This window comes from Trichosurus vulpecula, chromosome 6 (assembly GCF_011100635.1).
Source record: "Trichosurus vulpecula isolate mTriVul1 chromosome 6, mTriVul1.pri, whole genome shotgun sequence".
Lineage (NCBI taxonomy): Eukaryota > Metazoa > Chordata > Mammalia > Diprotodontia > Phalangeridae > Trichosurus > Trichosurus vulpecula.
In genome coordinates this window covers 159,533,755-159,549,520 of record NC_050578.1, presented here as the reverse complement: position 1 = coordinate 159,549,520, position 15,766 = coordinate 159,533,755, and the positions used below count along the sequence as shown (strand labels likewise).

General features: G+C 37.0%; 1 protein-coding gene across 1 annotated transcript in view; it reads right to left on the bottom strand.

Annotated features, from left to right (window-relative positions):
• TXK (TXK tyrosine kinase) overlaps window positions 1-14,936 on the bottom strand; it is a 39,868-nt gene extending 24,932 nt beyond the window's left edge. The window contains exons 1-7 of the mRNA XM_036763941.1: window positions 14,872-14,936; window positions 14,308-14,410; window positions 13,196-13,401; window positions 11,442-11,507; window positions 7,714-7,768; window positions 2,987-3,066; window positions 353-480 (exon numbers count right to left, since the gene is read on the bottom strand). Of these exons, the coding sequence (XP_036619836.1) occupies window positions 353-480; window positions 2,987-3,066; window positions 7,714-7,768; window positions 11,442-11,507; window positions 13,196-13,401; window positions 14,308-14,410; window positions 14,872-14,936 (703 nt within the window). The remainder of the gene's footprint in view (window positions 1-352; window positions 481-2,986; window positions 3,067-7,713; window positions 7,769-11,441; window positions 11,508-13,195; window positions 13,402-14,307; window positions 14,411-14,871) is intronic.
• Window positions 14,937-15,766: the final 830 nt, after the last annotated feature.

Here is a 15,766-nt window from a genome sequence, read left to right as displayed (position 1 = left end):
GGAAAAAAAAGTGGGATCAGAAAATGTCTCTTTGGGGATGTTAATATCAGAAAGCCCTCTCCTCCATCCCTACCTTTACTCCATCTCTACTGCAAGACCATAGTTCTAAATCATCTATCCTGGTGGAAGATAAGAAAATAATTGAAAGATGAAGTTTTTATTGTTGTTTCAACCTATTTAAGGTCCAGAAATTTTTTTTATTCCTGGCTAGGGTTTAGAAACACAAGTTGGACAATCTTGTTCATAAAAAAAAACATCATCAAACTGACTTCATTCCTTTAACAAATGAGTTTAATCTAATGATGAGGAAACTGTTTGGCTGTCTTGCAGCTCCTCATGAGTTGTTTTTTACCTGCTGCGTTGTGCTGGTGATACTGAATCAGTTCTGGTATTGATGGGAAAAGGTGTCTTTCACTCACATAGCACTGGCCTGAGTCATGGCTTTTAATCTGATAATGCTTGATGGGCACCTCATCACTCCTGTGACCAAGGAAGAAATAGTTATATAAATAAAAAATCACTATGGCACCAAACCATCACAATACTATTTCACCTTAAAAAACTCATATATCAACATTACACACTAACCAGCCAATTAAAATAAACACATCCTTTAGGCTTAGAAGGGGTGTGACCATTGTGGATGGTAAAGCTGGTCTGAGCCAGGAAAAAAATGGGTTCAAGTTCTGCTTTTCATATATACTGACTATATGACCATGGGTAAATCAATTAAACTCTTAGTGCCTCAGGCAACTTTCTAAAACTATAAGTTGCAAAGAAGGTTCTGATCATGGGGGTGTTTCCTATACCACTGGTTCCCATTTAGTGGTTTGTGAACCACTTTGGGAAGATTTAAAAATTCTCTAATGGTGCCTTAAGCAATTTCCCAAATATGTTACTAATATATTCTCCCTCTGTGAAAACAAGCATGTGCTTGTTTGAAGCATTACAAGTTTGTATCTACAGCAATTTAAAACCATTACAATCATACATAAAATGATTTTTGTGGTTGTGTAGCTTGATATCACATCAAACTCTGACTTCTTCTGATGAAGTATAACATATTCTTATAGTTTCTCAACCTGTCATCAAATTGTTTTCAAAGTGCCCTCAGGATTCAACATTTGATCACAAACCGAGATACACATGAATAAATTCATTTGTATTTTGTATGCTGTACCAGAGGAGCTTCCTCATTTCTCCTCTATTAGTCTATACCTCATCAGATGTGTAAACATTGATCAAGATGTTACAAACATTTACTTTATGATTTTATATTTAGTATTTTCATGATTATAGTTATAATAAGATTTTATGCTTTATGATTGAAATTATGTAATGTAAAATTTAATTTGGAGCTTTTGTGGGGCAAAAGTTATCACTATAGATTTTGTAAGCCATTGTATGTATCATTATATGCTATTTTAAGTTATTGTATGAATAAATCTAAAAGAATATTATGAGTAGTATATTAAATTACCCTCCAGAGATTTATCATACATTTTGTTGTTATTGTTGTGGTTATTATTGTTGTTGTTGAAGCAGTTAAAGAAATAAAAACTTTGGAAACAATTGCCCTATAGCAATGATCTCCGAGGTTTGGATTTAAAATGCTGCACCATTCCAAGACAAGTCCACTGGCCGTTTCATCTGAAGTCCTAGTTTCATGAGTGATCATGGAAAAAGCAGTCTCTGTCCCTAGCAAGCAGTAGGTGCTCAATAAATATTCTCAAATTAATGCTATGATATTACTCCATCTATATGAAATGCTAACCCTTTTGTTAGCTTTTATTTCAATTTTATTTTTATTCCTACAAAGTCTTCATGTAGAAATGTCTACAAAAATAGGATAATAAGGTTGGAAAGGGCCTCAGAGATTATTTAGTCCATGGGGTCTTAATCTGGAGTCTGTGAACTTGTTTTGCAAAACATATTTTTAAAACTATATTTTGTATAGTTTTCGGATATTTTTTATAATGTATAATTATGTATAAACATATAGTGCTATATATTTTATTGCATGCATGTAGAAAAATTCTAAGAAGGAAGTCCATAGGTTTCACCAAGTTGCCAAATGGATCCGAACTCCTTAGGTGAACTGATAAATAGATTTTCTCACTTCTCCCAATCCATCATTCTACTCCCTCCGCTATGCTTCCCTAAGCTGCTTTCTAAGTTTTTTTTTCTTTTTTGTAATTTTTTTATTTTAAACTTAAATACAAAATAAGAAAATAAAAAAAGCATTGCCATGTGCATAGCAGAACATAAAAAAGGATTCAAAATATAAAACAATAAATTTCCATTTCAAGAAAGCCTATATGATAAAATACTACACAGTATTCAAAGCTGTCCATCTTTACTTCCTTGTAGGTTTTATTTTGTTCTCTGCTGGACACTTTTTACTTTGTTCTCCCCCCACCCCTCCCACCCCCTCTAAGAATGCTACAATTAAGCAAGGAGATAAATAAACACACATATATACATACACATATATGTACACAAACATATCATACATACATTTATACATACATATATACTTACACATATGTATACATAGATATCTAAAATAATACATATTACACACATACACATTCATATGCATCTATATAAGACTTTACTATACTTGTTCGTGCTGTTTGTCTGAAGGTGGACAATATCTTCCTTCATAAGTCCAAGACTTTCCGTGTTTTTCATAATCGACCAACTCATCATTTCCTGAACCACAGCAATATTATTTTAAGTAGTCTAAAACAACATTGCTTAATATGACTGACATATAGTGTAGTTTCCTATTTTTCCCTTTTGATTAAATCTATTTTAGCTTTAACTTTGTCTGAGACCATGATTACTATCCCTGCTTTTTTTCCTAATAAATTCCATTCCTGATCTTTATTTTATGTTTGTGTGCTTTGTAAGTTTTAACCCCACCACCAGCACATACCAATAACAATTCTTCCCAAAGCATCCTAGGCTTACAGCTACTGACCTTCTCCTTCTTGAGTATACAGAGATGGTGTAAGCTCCCAAACGTCTGGAATCTCTGACAATAAACGCACCTTCTTTGGACTGCAAAACAATTCATTCAACATAGAGGCTTATTTTTTTTGTTGGCATAAAGACCAATTGACAAAAGAGCCAAGAGAGTTTTCAGCAAAGTAGGCTGACTATCAACCTCTTCTCTAGGTCTTGGGATTACTCCACCTTTCCTCCCCCCTCCACCATATTGCCCCTTCATCTTTCTTTACTTTCCCAGGGACCACAGTAGAGAAGGCAGCTTTGTCCTCCCCACATGATGCTACTATGACCTTCCCCAAGGCAAACAGAAAAGAGCAGGCAGAAAAACTGGAGCTGAGGGAAGAGGTAGGGGAATATGGCAGGCAGTCTGAAGTATAAGGAGGAGGAACACAGTGGGGCAGATGAGATGGCACTCAAAGACATACAAGTTTGCAACCTCTTTGGAATGCAATCTCCTTGCTAGAAGTATTATTTCATTTGTTATCTTTGTATACCCATCTCTTAGCACCATGCCTTACACGTAGTAGCTACTTAGTAAATGCTTGCTGATCGACTGACTGAATGCAGTTCAGAAGGATGTTTGGGTTTTGAGGGGACAAAATCGCAAACACAAAAGGAGGTGAATTTATGGTAGAAGTCAGTGGATAGTTTTACTTTGTAGTTTTAAATGGATATGTGGAGGGCTAAATTTCTGGGCACACCCAGTGAAAAATGCTACCTAGCAGCATGCCCTTTGGAATCCACTGGCCTAGACACTGAGCTAATATAGCTAAAACAGTGAGTTTCAGAAATACTGAGTTCTCCTTACATCACCATCCCTAAAACATTGATAAGCCAACTCTAACATCTTGTCTCATCTTCTAAAGGTGATCAAATAGTGATGTGAGGTGGCCTAGGAGGTGGAGAATGGAGCCTAAAAGAGTTTCCTCAACTCCTCTGTCTCCCAACCACTTTCTCACTCATAACCTTCATTTTGGTCTTTCTCCCCCTCTTTTCTTTCTGCTTGAAAAAACAGAAAACAAAGTATCCCACATGTATGTTTGCTCTATTTATCTTATCTGATTTAAAATGGCATTTTTTATTGTTTTTCCGCATGTACAGTGCCCAGTCTCCACTCAGTTCATTCATCAATGCTTCATATGGTAATTACTTATCGAGGTTACCCTTGGATCTCAAAGACTATGCTAGTAGAACACAAGTCCTCTCAAACTAGAAAACTTGCAAGTATGACTATGGTGATGGACTGTATGTCTGTTTATAAAGACCAGCCTCAGTAAGTCAGAGGTGTATTACTAGGTTGGCTGCAGAGTGAAGATGCTTTTTGCCACACCAAATCTAGAAAATAGTCACCTAGTCCATAGAGAGTTACAATTTTCATAAATGGAGGGACTGTCCACACCAGTACAAAGTCTTTGAAATATTTAAGTGCAATGTCTACTACATTAGAAAAGTTCAACAAATAAATAATTAAAAGTCAAGTATAATAACTACCTGGGGGACCACTGTTACATTCACTTGCATATATGCCATAGGCAATATTATTGTCAACTTTTTAACGAAATGGAGGTAGTCTTGTGAAGATTTCTTAAATTGTAGTTCATCTTCTCCCAGGGAACTCTGGGAGTTCAGGGTCTAGAATGTCACAGAGTGTAGGGTGGGATGAACTATCACAAATGAATGTTCTTATTGTGGATCTAGGGAGCTGTACTAGAGGATTATGGGATAATGATGAAGGGAAGGAAGAAAAGGAGGGAGATAATACCATAATCGGTACTTTTCCCCCCAACTTTTCCAAGTTCTCTCATATCTCAGTTTATCTTCATAGCAATCCTGTGAACTGGGTAATTGGAAGGTGAAGGACCTCTATTCCGTTGTGCTGAATCTTCCCCTTATTCCTCTTCCTTTCTAGGAGGACTATTACAGACTCAGAGAACAGAGTAAGGCATTGTGGCCCGGCCAGCATATTGGAACCTGACACTTTAGTATGTTGCAAAGACTACTTTAGTGTATTTTGATCAGGTGGATTTTCTAATTCCTTTTTTGTCACTTGACGACTGAGAGGATAGAGGGTAGAGTATCGGTAATGGTGGTGGAGAGAAGAGAAAACGGTAGAGTGTGTTTCTGTGTGTGTGTGCATTTTTACAGTGTGCGCAGGTGTGTGCATGTATGCATGCATGCATACAGTATTTATAATGCCATAACAGGTGGTGAAACAAGGATAGAAAATGTAAATACTAGGGAGAGGGTGATGTTCCCTATTGCATCTTGGTCTGCCCCTGTAAGTTCCCAGTCTTTAAAAAAAAAAGTCTAGGAAACACTGGATTGGAGGAATGGACTGAACTAAGCCATGAACTGAAGAATAGTAGTCAACTGCAGGGATCCCTTCAAGTTATTAGCATGTGATGGCTAATGGATTGTTGAGAGAAGCTATTCTTAGCTTCCATTTCCTAGGTATCTTCATCTCAGTACTATAGGAATTATTTTGAGAGTTCCTCCTTTTTAATGTCCTTTGTCTATGGCCGGCCCTGCTGTTCTTTCTGCTCTTAGCAATCATTGTAGCCTTAAAATGTTTTCTTATGAATATAATCACAGTAAGGCAGAATCTGTGTGAACTTCCTGTTTAAGGTTAAGACTTTTAAACAGTTTCCTTCCACTGATGGCTCGGGAGGTGTGGGTGGAGAGTTGTCTTCAAGTCTTACAGGGTGAAGGTTTGAAACTCATTAGCTGAGTAGATAAAACAAGAGCCAAGAATCAGATGTTTTTAGCTATAATTTCATAAAATTTGAGTTAGAAGGACCTTAGGGATCCATTGCATGATAATTCTCTGCTCTAGTTTCCTTAATGGAAACTTTAATAATAGAATTTTCCATTTGCATAACTTTCATGGATGATAATGAAGCAAGAGCTATGCAAATAACTTATGTTTCACCCACAGGATATTTGCTTGTTACAAGGTAGTTCAGTATTTCTGTCTACCTGTTTTTCCCTTGGCAGCTATAAAGGTCAACCTTGCTTTGGCCATATTTGTTGAACATGGTATCATTTTTTGTACACTTAAGCAATGATCATTGGATTCAACTTAAAGGCTATCTCAGGTATCCTGTGGGACTGCTATCTTCGCTTCTCTGCTGGCTGAGAAAGTCAGATATTGATTCTGTATATTTCATTCCATTCTGTCACTGAGTCTATTTTGTAGATGCTTAAGCCATGTTCTTTGTCTCCGAGTTAAGTTCAGAAGGTTATGAGGCCAGAAGCTGTTTTCCATCTCTGAGTTAGTTTAAACTTCAGTCATCCTACAAATCACCTTAACTAAAAGAAATACATTGTCTGTATACAGCTTTGCATACCCATTTACAATTAAGGGAGACCTGTTATCTTACTAAATAAGTCTTACAGAATGTAGGTGGGCACCAAGAAGTCTGTTACCTTTGCTCAACTAATAAGCAGATAGACTCTATAAATCAACTTTTCCTGACAACAGGATGGAAGGAGGGGTTGTTGTTAGCCTGAAATGTCCAGCCAATCATATTTTTTCCAGCCTATGATACTTCAGACTTTATAGCCGTCATACTGTTTTCTGTCTGCAATGCTGCCTATTTTTTGTTCTCTTGTATTTCCCCAAACTATATGAAGGCTAGTAAGCCCTACCTTGTGGTCTTTTTGGCTGACAGAGGAGTTGAGAGATCCCTTTTATTGATGATTATTAGCCTTATCCATAAATTGAACATGTTTAGAACTTTGTGCCTCAGCTTATTTTAATTTTCAAATGTAACATAGTTAGTCAAAGTTATTTAATTTAAACAAGATTTTTATATAATTAGGAGTTAGTGCTTTTCATTAAGACTTCAGTTAGCATCTATGGCTGCTGTATTTTAAATCACAGTTAATAAACAACATGAAACCCCTACCATTGTCCTGCTAAGAATAACACCACTGGCATTATGCAGTGAGCATTTGATAAATTAATGAACTGATGTCACTCCTTCCCACTGGTTCTTCAAGGCCAAAGCAAATTATTAGACATTAATCCTATAAAATCAGTAAACACTTCCCAAAACACAAGAAATAACAACAGCCTTAATTTTAATACATAGACTTTTGATGGGTCAGGGCAAAGATCATGTGGTTTCATTGTCCATCTGGCCAAGTTTTGTGTGTGGAAGAATTAAGTCTATAGAACTGATGTGTTTTAAAACTGAGAATGCTCCTTGACATGAGTGTTTAATTGAATTCTTTTCTATTATTTTCAAAAATGTATTTAACACTTGTTCTGTTTAAGGCACTATGATAGGTGACAGAAATACAAAGATCAATATGGCATAGACCCTGTTCTGAAGGAATTTGCAATCTAATGAAGGAAGAAAGGAAGGAAGGGAAGAAGAAACAGAAAGAGAGAAAAGGAAGGAGGGAAGGAAAGAAGAAACAGAGAGAGAAAAGGAAGGAAGGAAGGAAGGGAAGTGTGTTGAAAATTATTTCTATGGGAATACAACTCTAATCATGATGCAAGTCATTATTTGATATAAAAATATTTGCTCACCACTTTTCATAAATATTAGTGTAAAGTTAAGTTAGGCTGGACTGAGAGAAACAAAGAAAGAAGAGACAAATGGATCTTTCTGATGAGCAAAATTGTTTACAATGGATTCATGGAATTTTTTTTTGCTATCCACAAATTCACTCACAAATATGTTGACTTACCTCTTGTCTCAATAGATCTTCTGCCTGATTCCTGGTGACATTTTTATGGTACCACCTATAATTTTATGAAATATAAGTTACCATTCTAATGTCATGCGTGCTTTATTAGAAAAAACCCCACTTTTCCCTTTAGTTTAAAGGGCTGCCTTTCATGACTTTAGGCATTTAAAATAGTGTCCTTATTCAGAAGTTCATTCATTCATTCTGTTTTATGCTTAGATTAGCTTTATTATAAACACAGGACAGCCAAATGTAAAACAAGTACATACCTTACAACTCGACTTTCTGAGACACAGGGGATTTGTTTAAAAATTTAAATGATATGATAGAGTATGAGAAGCTGTAATCTTAGGCAAATACTCTCTTATGTTTAGTCTAAGCTAAAGTGAAAAATTCCAATTTTCCCTTTTCCCCCCAAGAGCTCCTTTATATGCTCTCTGTTAAGCTCTCTGACATACCACACCTTCTAAACTTACCCTAAGACTCAATATAGCAAAATTTGAAAAACAACCTTAGTCTTCAAAAGAAAGTCTAAATAAATTGTGCCTTTTTGTGACTGCACTCTTAGGAAAACATTGTAAGGCATGAGAATCATGATGAGCACAAAGAACAAACAAGCGGTCAAAAAAAAGCAAACAATTTTCCTTATGACCATGTCAGACAATATCACTCCCTGCGTAAAACCTTCAGTGGCTACCCATTACCTACTCAAAAAAATAATACAAATTTCCTAGCCTCCCACTCAAGAGCCTTCACATTTTGGCATCAATCAATCTTTTTTTCACTTAAAAAAATACTATTCTCTTTGCATTTATTAAGTACCTCTTTGACATAATGTTGTACAGCAGGTGCTGACTTTCATTGGTAGAAAGTCTCTTCATCTGGGAGTAACCCTATATCAATTAAATGACAGGTACAGTTCCTCTTCCTCTCCCTACGTGCAATGTACTATGTATGCTCTGTAATGGGGGTGATTAAAAACAGCATCAATGCAATCCCTTCTCTCAAGAACACTCTTCCTCACATACTGGTAAGTTCTGTATCTTGAGTATACGGAGTCCCATTTTTAGTACGATGATTGAAATAACTTTGATGCTTAAGTTTCAACATAATTTTAGCAATTCTATGGTACTACGCCTCTACTAAAGTACTCCTCTGAGGACTCACTGAGGCAGGGAGGTAGCCCAGGGCTCCGAAAGATGACAGGAGAGCACAAGCTCTAGCAAGTCCTCCTGAACTGGAAAGGCTCCAAGTATGGAGCTGGGGATAGTTCACTGTACATGGTCTGAGAGTCCTGCTAGCTAAATGCTGGGAGGCTCATCCACAAGAGGTCAGCGGCAGCAATGTGTGCAAACATCTACTGCTGGAGGTGTGGGAGCTGCGATTCTCATCAGAGGTGGGAATAATTACACTGAGGAAATAATGGATTTTTTCAAGAACTGAAGTATGGTGCCATCTGTGCTGGACAGACTCCAATTATTAGTATCTCTGAAGAAAAGGAGAATTTGTTTTTAAAGAAATCAGAGCGATGCTCGTGGAAAACGGAATGACTATTTTATTGACTACTCCCTGTCAATGAAATTTAAAGTTAGTGGGCTAAGTTAGTTAGGATCATATAATATGCATGTATTCTAACAGCTAATGACCTATGCCAAAGTCTACACTCAGCTCAATTCTAGAGCAGGGAACAACAATAATTCAGATATTTATTGGCACTTTGAAGTTTGCAAAGTACTTTACAAATATCATCTCATTCAATCCTCACAACGCCAATCCTATTATTGGTGGCTATTATTGTCCCTATTTTACAGAGGAGGAAACTGAGGCAAATAGAAGCAAAGTAATTAGCACAATGCCTGGCACATAGTAAGTGTCTAATAAATGTCTATTGATTGATTGATTGATTGATTGATTTCCCAGCGTCACATAGCTAGTAAGTGTCTGAAGCCAGATTTGAATTCAGGTATTCCTAACTCTAGCAGCCAGATGGCTCAGTGGATAGAAATTTGCACCTAGAGTCAGGAAGAGCTGAGTTCAAATGTGACCTCAGACACTGACTAGCTATGTGACCCTGGGCAAGTCACCTAAGTTCTGTTTGTCTTAATCCACTGGAAAAGGAAACAGCACATCATTCCAGTATCTTTGTCAAGAAAACCTCATGGCCAGGCTTGGCACACCATGGTACATGGAGTCAACAAAGAGTCAGACACAACCGAATGACAACAATTCCTCACTCCAGATCCAGTACTCTGTCCACTGTGCCACGTAGCAACCTAATTATTTTATTTGATGCTCACCACAACCCTATGAGATAGTACTATCATGGCCTTCCTTTTACAGATGAGGAAATTGAGAGTCAGAAAGGTTCAGCGATTTGCCCAGGGTCACACAGGTAGTAAATGTCTGAGGCGGAATTAAACACAGATCTTTTCTGTGTAAATGTTTTATAGATTCTCTCTCTCTCTCTCTCTCTCTCTATCTCTCTCTCTCTCTCTCTCTCTCTCTCTCTCTCTCTCTCTCTCTCTCTCTCTCTCTCTCCCCCTCCTATCACTTTCCAATTGGGAATTTCCACTTCCTAATGTTTCCAAAGAGCTTATAACAAAGAAGTACAGTTAAGTCAAACAAATCAATTCATTTAGCCGTGTCAGAAAATCTGTTCTTCATTCTACTCCTGCATTCCATTAACTTCTCAGACAAGAATCAGAAAATGTTCTTCACCATATTTTTCTGCTATTTTCCTGAACATTATTGTGACCAATCATGTTAAATCTGAGAACTCTATCCATGATGCCACATAGCCTCTCACACATTCATATGGTATTTAACAGTTACATTAAAGACTCCTAAGTCCTTCCTACCTACCAAAGTTCTACATGTATGCCTCGTGGCAAAATGAGCTTAGACTAGAATCAGGGATTCTTAACATGGGGTCTGTGAACTTGGTTTTTAAAAATGCTTTGACACCTGTATGTCACTGTAATTGGTTTCCTGTGTAATCCTATATATTTTATTTTATGCATTTAATAGCATCATTTTGAGAAGGGGTTCATAGGGCTGCCAAAGGGGTACATAGCACAAAAAAATGTCAAGAATTTCTGGACCAGACCTCTAAGGCTCCTTGAAGCTCTAAAATGGTATGAGTTCATGAAAACAGGTAAATAATAAGGACTCTGATTTATGAATTTGCTTAATTCTTTCATGCTACAGAAAAAAGACTTGGTTTGGCTTTACCTAAAAAAATACACTCTCTACTGGGAATTAAACTTTGTCCAATCTACCATTAACTGAAATGTTCCACATTCTATTTTTAAAAGTACTTTGGCTATGGTTTTCTTTATCCTATTCCTTATTTCATTAGTTGAAAAGAGGATAATAATAATTGGCATTTGAAATTTGCAAAGCCTTAGGTTCCATTTTTATGGTGAATTTCAATGTTAGGGCAAATGGCAAATTAAGATGAGGATTTTTTTTTTAAAACCCTATCTCTTTGACAGCAAAAATGCTCACCACTAAAAGCCCATATTAAAAAAAACAACTCTGAAAATCATATTTCTAATTCAACTCTGAGAAAGATCTCTGATAAGGAATTCTCTTGATTACTAAAATTGTTCAGGGTGTTACTTCCTTCCTCAAAAACAAAAGCCCTAAATAATTCTTCTACTTATAACTACTGAACTTTATTCCAGTTTTATGAATGGATTCAAATGGCATTTTAAGAGAACACTTACTCATATATTTCTAAGTTGGTTGGCTTGTATTCTGTCACATAGTTACTAGGAATTAATCCTTCTTTCCTAAAACAAAAACAACAAAAGGTAATGTTCGTGTGAATGTGCATTTATAGTAATTAACAAAATTATTACATTAACAAAATAATCACCTAATTTAGAATTAGAAGAGACCTGAGAGATTATCTAGTCCAATTCTTTCTCTTTACAGATAAGAAAACTGAGCCCCTCAGAGATAAAATATCTTGTCTCAGGCCACACAGGTAGTAAGTACCTGAGTTGGGATCTGAACCCAGACTCTTTGATTCCAAATCAGTCCATTTCCACTCCCTCCATGCTACTTCTCATTTATACAGGCATTAGACAGTTATGCTCTTCACCTTGTTATGGGTATAGAGATAACCCCACATTCTTAAAAGCAATAATAATCCATACATATATATACATATATAATCCATACAAATGCATACATACATACATATCGCTTTAAGATTTGAGGCACCTAGGTGGCACAGTGATAGACTTGGAAGACCTGAGTTCAGATTTTGCCTCAGACACTTTACTAACTTTGTGACTCTGAGCAAAGCACTTAACCTCTGTTTGCCTCAGTTTCCTCATTTGTAAAATTGAAATAATAATAGAACCTACCTCCCAGGGTTGCTATAAGGATAACATGAGACAATAATTGTAAAGCATTTCGTAAAACTTAGAGAGGTACATAAATGTTACTAGCGGTGTTGTTGTAGCAAAGCAACGTTATTATTACAAAGTTTTGTCTCATTTAATCCTCACAACAACTCTGTGACAGGTAAGATTGTTGTCCCCATGTTACAGATAAGGAAACAAAGTGACTTGTCCAGAGTCATACAGTTATTAAGTGTCTGAGGTAGAATCTGAACTCAGGACTTCCTGACTCAAAGTATCACTGAGCCAATTAGTTGCTCTCAGTTCTTCTAGGATCTATAACAAGATGATATGGAAATACTAACAAGTCCGAAAACCTGGAATGGAATTCTTTCTCTGTTACTTAATATCTGTGTGACCTTGGGCAAATCACTAAATCCCCCTGAGCCTCAGTTTCACCATCTGTAAAAGGACCAGAATCAACTAGATGATCTCCAGGTTCCCTTCCAAGTTGAAATTCTATTAAAAAACCAATGGCAATCAATTAACAAGCATTTATTAAGGCTATACTATAAGCATCCTATGATATGAAGGCTGAAGACCCAAGGAAAAATTTTACTTAACATACATCTTTCTGATAGTGTCACTGTGCAACACATAGATGAAATTTGACAAGTAAGACTCCTGGGGCTATTCTATATGAGGAGTGAGAGCTTAGAAGGCCTACTCTTAATCAGAGCTAACTCATTTGCCTCCTTCAGACTTGGGACACTCTTCAAAATGTTTCAGGCTAGATGCCCTGAAATCTTCTCCCGAGTACATCCACAGGCAGAACATGGTGGAACCTCATTGGTCAAACACATCCTCATCCAGAGAGTTTCAGATGAGGGAGACGATAGGTATAGGTATTCTATAAATTTCCCAGAAGGCGATTGATCTAGTTTGGGGCTAAAAGATACACTAGGAAAGGCTATCTGTTTTTAGGTGCTGTGTAACACTAGTCTTCATAGACTGGAGGCTTCCCTGACAATCAAAGGGAAGAAATACACAAGAGACTGAATCAATAAACAGCATCTGTATCATCGTTTCTTAGAAGAAGAGATAGGCTTGAAACGAGCTGCTTTTCTTACCCTGTTTGGTCTCTGGCCTTCCACCAATGAGGATTGTATTTCTCTAGTATCAGGTACTCTTCTGTCCTCTTTAATGCTAAATTACAGGATTCCCTGGGAAGGAAGTCATAGAGAGCCACAACTCGGATCTTCTCTCCATGATCTTCCCCTTGTGGGAGGGGTGGCAGTGGTTTTCTTTTGGATGGCTGAACACATGCCCTGTTGGACTGTAGAAATAAAACCAAAGGAATGATATTTGTGTATATTTTATCATTGGATCTCTGATTTTATAGGGACTCCTTCCACCAATCGTACATGCAACATTCACCACCCCCAATGATTTAGTAGGGAACCTGGAGACATATAGAAGTGACTTGCCAAGAATCACATTGAGAGAAGCATCTACAGGTAAGATTTGATCTCAGGTCTTCCTGAATCCAAGCCCAGCATTCCAGCTCTTATACCAGGCTGCCATGCTATAACTTTAGTGATGGTTATTATTACATATCCTTCTTTATAAGTTTGACCTCTAAGGTCTGCATGCTTCTCTAGATCTATCATCCAGATGACCATGAGCAGAAGCCATATAGGAGACATGGCTAAAATATTTGATAGAAGGAGCTTCCTTAGCCAGGAGATCTCTACCAGTGTCATCACATGGCCAGCACCTCCCCCTGTCCCTATCCCCTTCCATACCACATATTATTTGTAAATGGTGAGTGTTGATGAAAAGATCATGAATCCTCTGGCAATATCACACTGGCTATTTTAAGTCAAAAGTCTCCCAAAAAAAGAATTATGGGGATTTTCTCTGTTTTCACCTCCTGGGAAATGAAAACCAGCTATCAACTTTCATCTTTCATATACTTGTATTTAGGTTCACCACATTTCTGGGTGACACATTTTTCTCACTATTGAAACAAAATCTGATATTGAGCAAAAAAATTCTTAGGAGATATGAGGTTATCCTTGCTCCCTTCAAAATCCCAATTTTTAAATTCTAAATTCTGAGTAAAAGCACAGTGGATTATTTCAAACAAGTTTCCTTTTTGTCTCCTTTATTTTAGAAGGGAATTTTGAAAAACAAATCCTTTTACTGATATTCTCCCCAGAATGAATGGTTACATACTCACTCTGTTCTTATGAGTAGATGCATAAGACAGCTGCTTTGGACACCAGCTGTATTCTTCACTTGAGTTTTCGTCATTTTTCAGGTTCATTTGTGTCCTCACTTGTCTGGTGCTGATGAATAAAAACATCTCAAATCAATGTCCAATCAAGGATATCTGTATAAATATACTACATATGTATAAGATTAGTAGAAAAGCAGGAAGTATTTCCAATAAATTTTATATGTGGATATTATATAAAAAAGAAATGGTCTTTTTAAAAGGGGGAGAGAGGGGCAGCTAGGTGGCACAGTGAGTAAAGCACCGCCCCTGGAGTCAGGAGGACCTGAGTTCAAATCTGACCTCAAACACTTGACACGCTAGCTGTGTAATCTTGGGCAAGTTGCTTAACCCCAATTACCCTGCCTTCCTCCCTCCAAAAAACAAACAATGAAAAGGGAAAGGAGAAACAGGGGCTAGTAGATTATCTTGTATTATTTGGGTGATCAGAAAATATTAATTAATGAATAATAGCAGTTTGTGAAGCTGAAAAAGTTTGTGAGAAGCTGCATCTTAAAGTTGATTTACCTCTTCTGAACCGAGCAACAGCAACAGAAAATTGACTGGATGGTATTATCTGAAAGGCAGAACATTTTCAGCTGTTAAAAAACAAACAAACAAAAACCAACAACCTCATATTGAATGGATAAAACTTATTTCGATAGAGGGAGAACTCCTTAGGGGAATGACAATAATTGTGTCTAAGAAGTGTACCTTTGAATGATATATGTACAACAAATCACAAGGCTTATACACTTTGTCATTTGTGGTAAGTAGGGCAAGCAACTGCTCTAGGAAACTAGAGCTAAGCTAGGAAAATTAGGTTGTACTTCACCCTGGTTAATGTGGTTTCCCTTCTCAAGGGCCTCACCCCCTCGGTTTGGTTTCTATATTTCCTTTAACTTGTTAATAATGAATTCCCATTGCACTCTGTTTTATCTAATTAACCAGTTCCAATATTCTAACAGAAGCAACATGGCAGCCTCTAGGGCCCTAGAATTGGAGTTAGAAAGACTTGGATTCAAATCCCACCTCAGTCATTTTACTAGCTTACTCAGAAAGGTGAGTCTTCCTGACTCCACGCTCAGCAACTCTATGCACTGATCCAATTTCAACCTTTGACCTGAGTTCAAATCTGACCTTAGACACTTACTAGCCATATGACCCATGGCAAGTCACTTAACCTCTGTCGAGCCTCAATTTCCTCACCTGTAAGATGAAGATAATAGCACCATCTACCTCCCAGGATTATTTGTGTGGGGCAAATGAGATAATAATTGTAAAGCATTTAGCACAATTCCTGGCACATAGTAAGCACTATGTAAATGTTAGCTAGCTATTATTATCACACTAATTCTTGACTAATACCTATGAATATCATTTGAGTAAAGATTTATCAGAGAATATTTAAAGATCTCAGGTA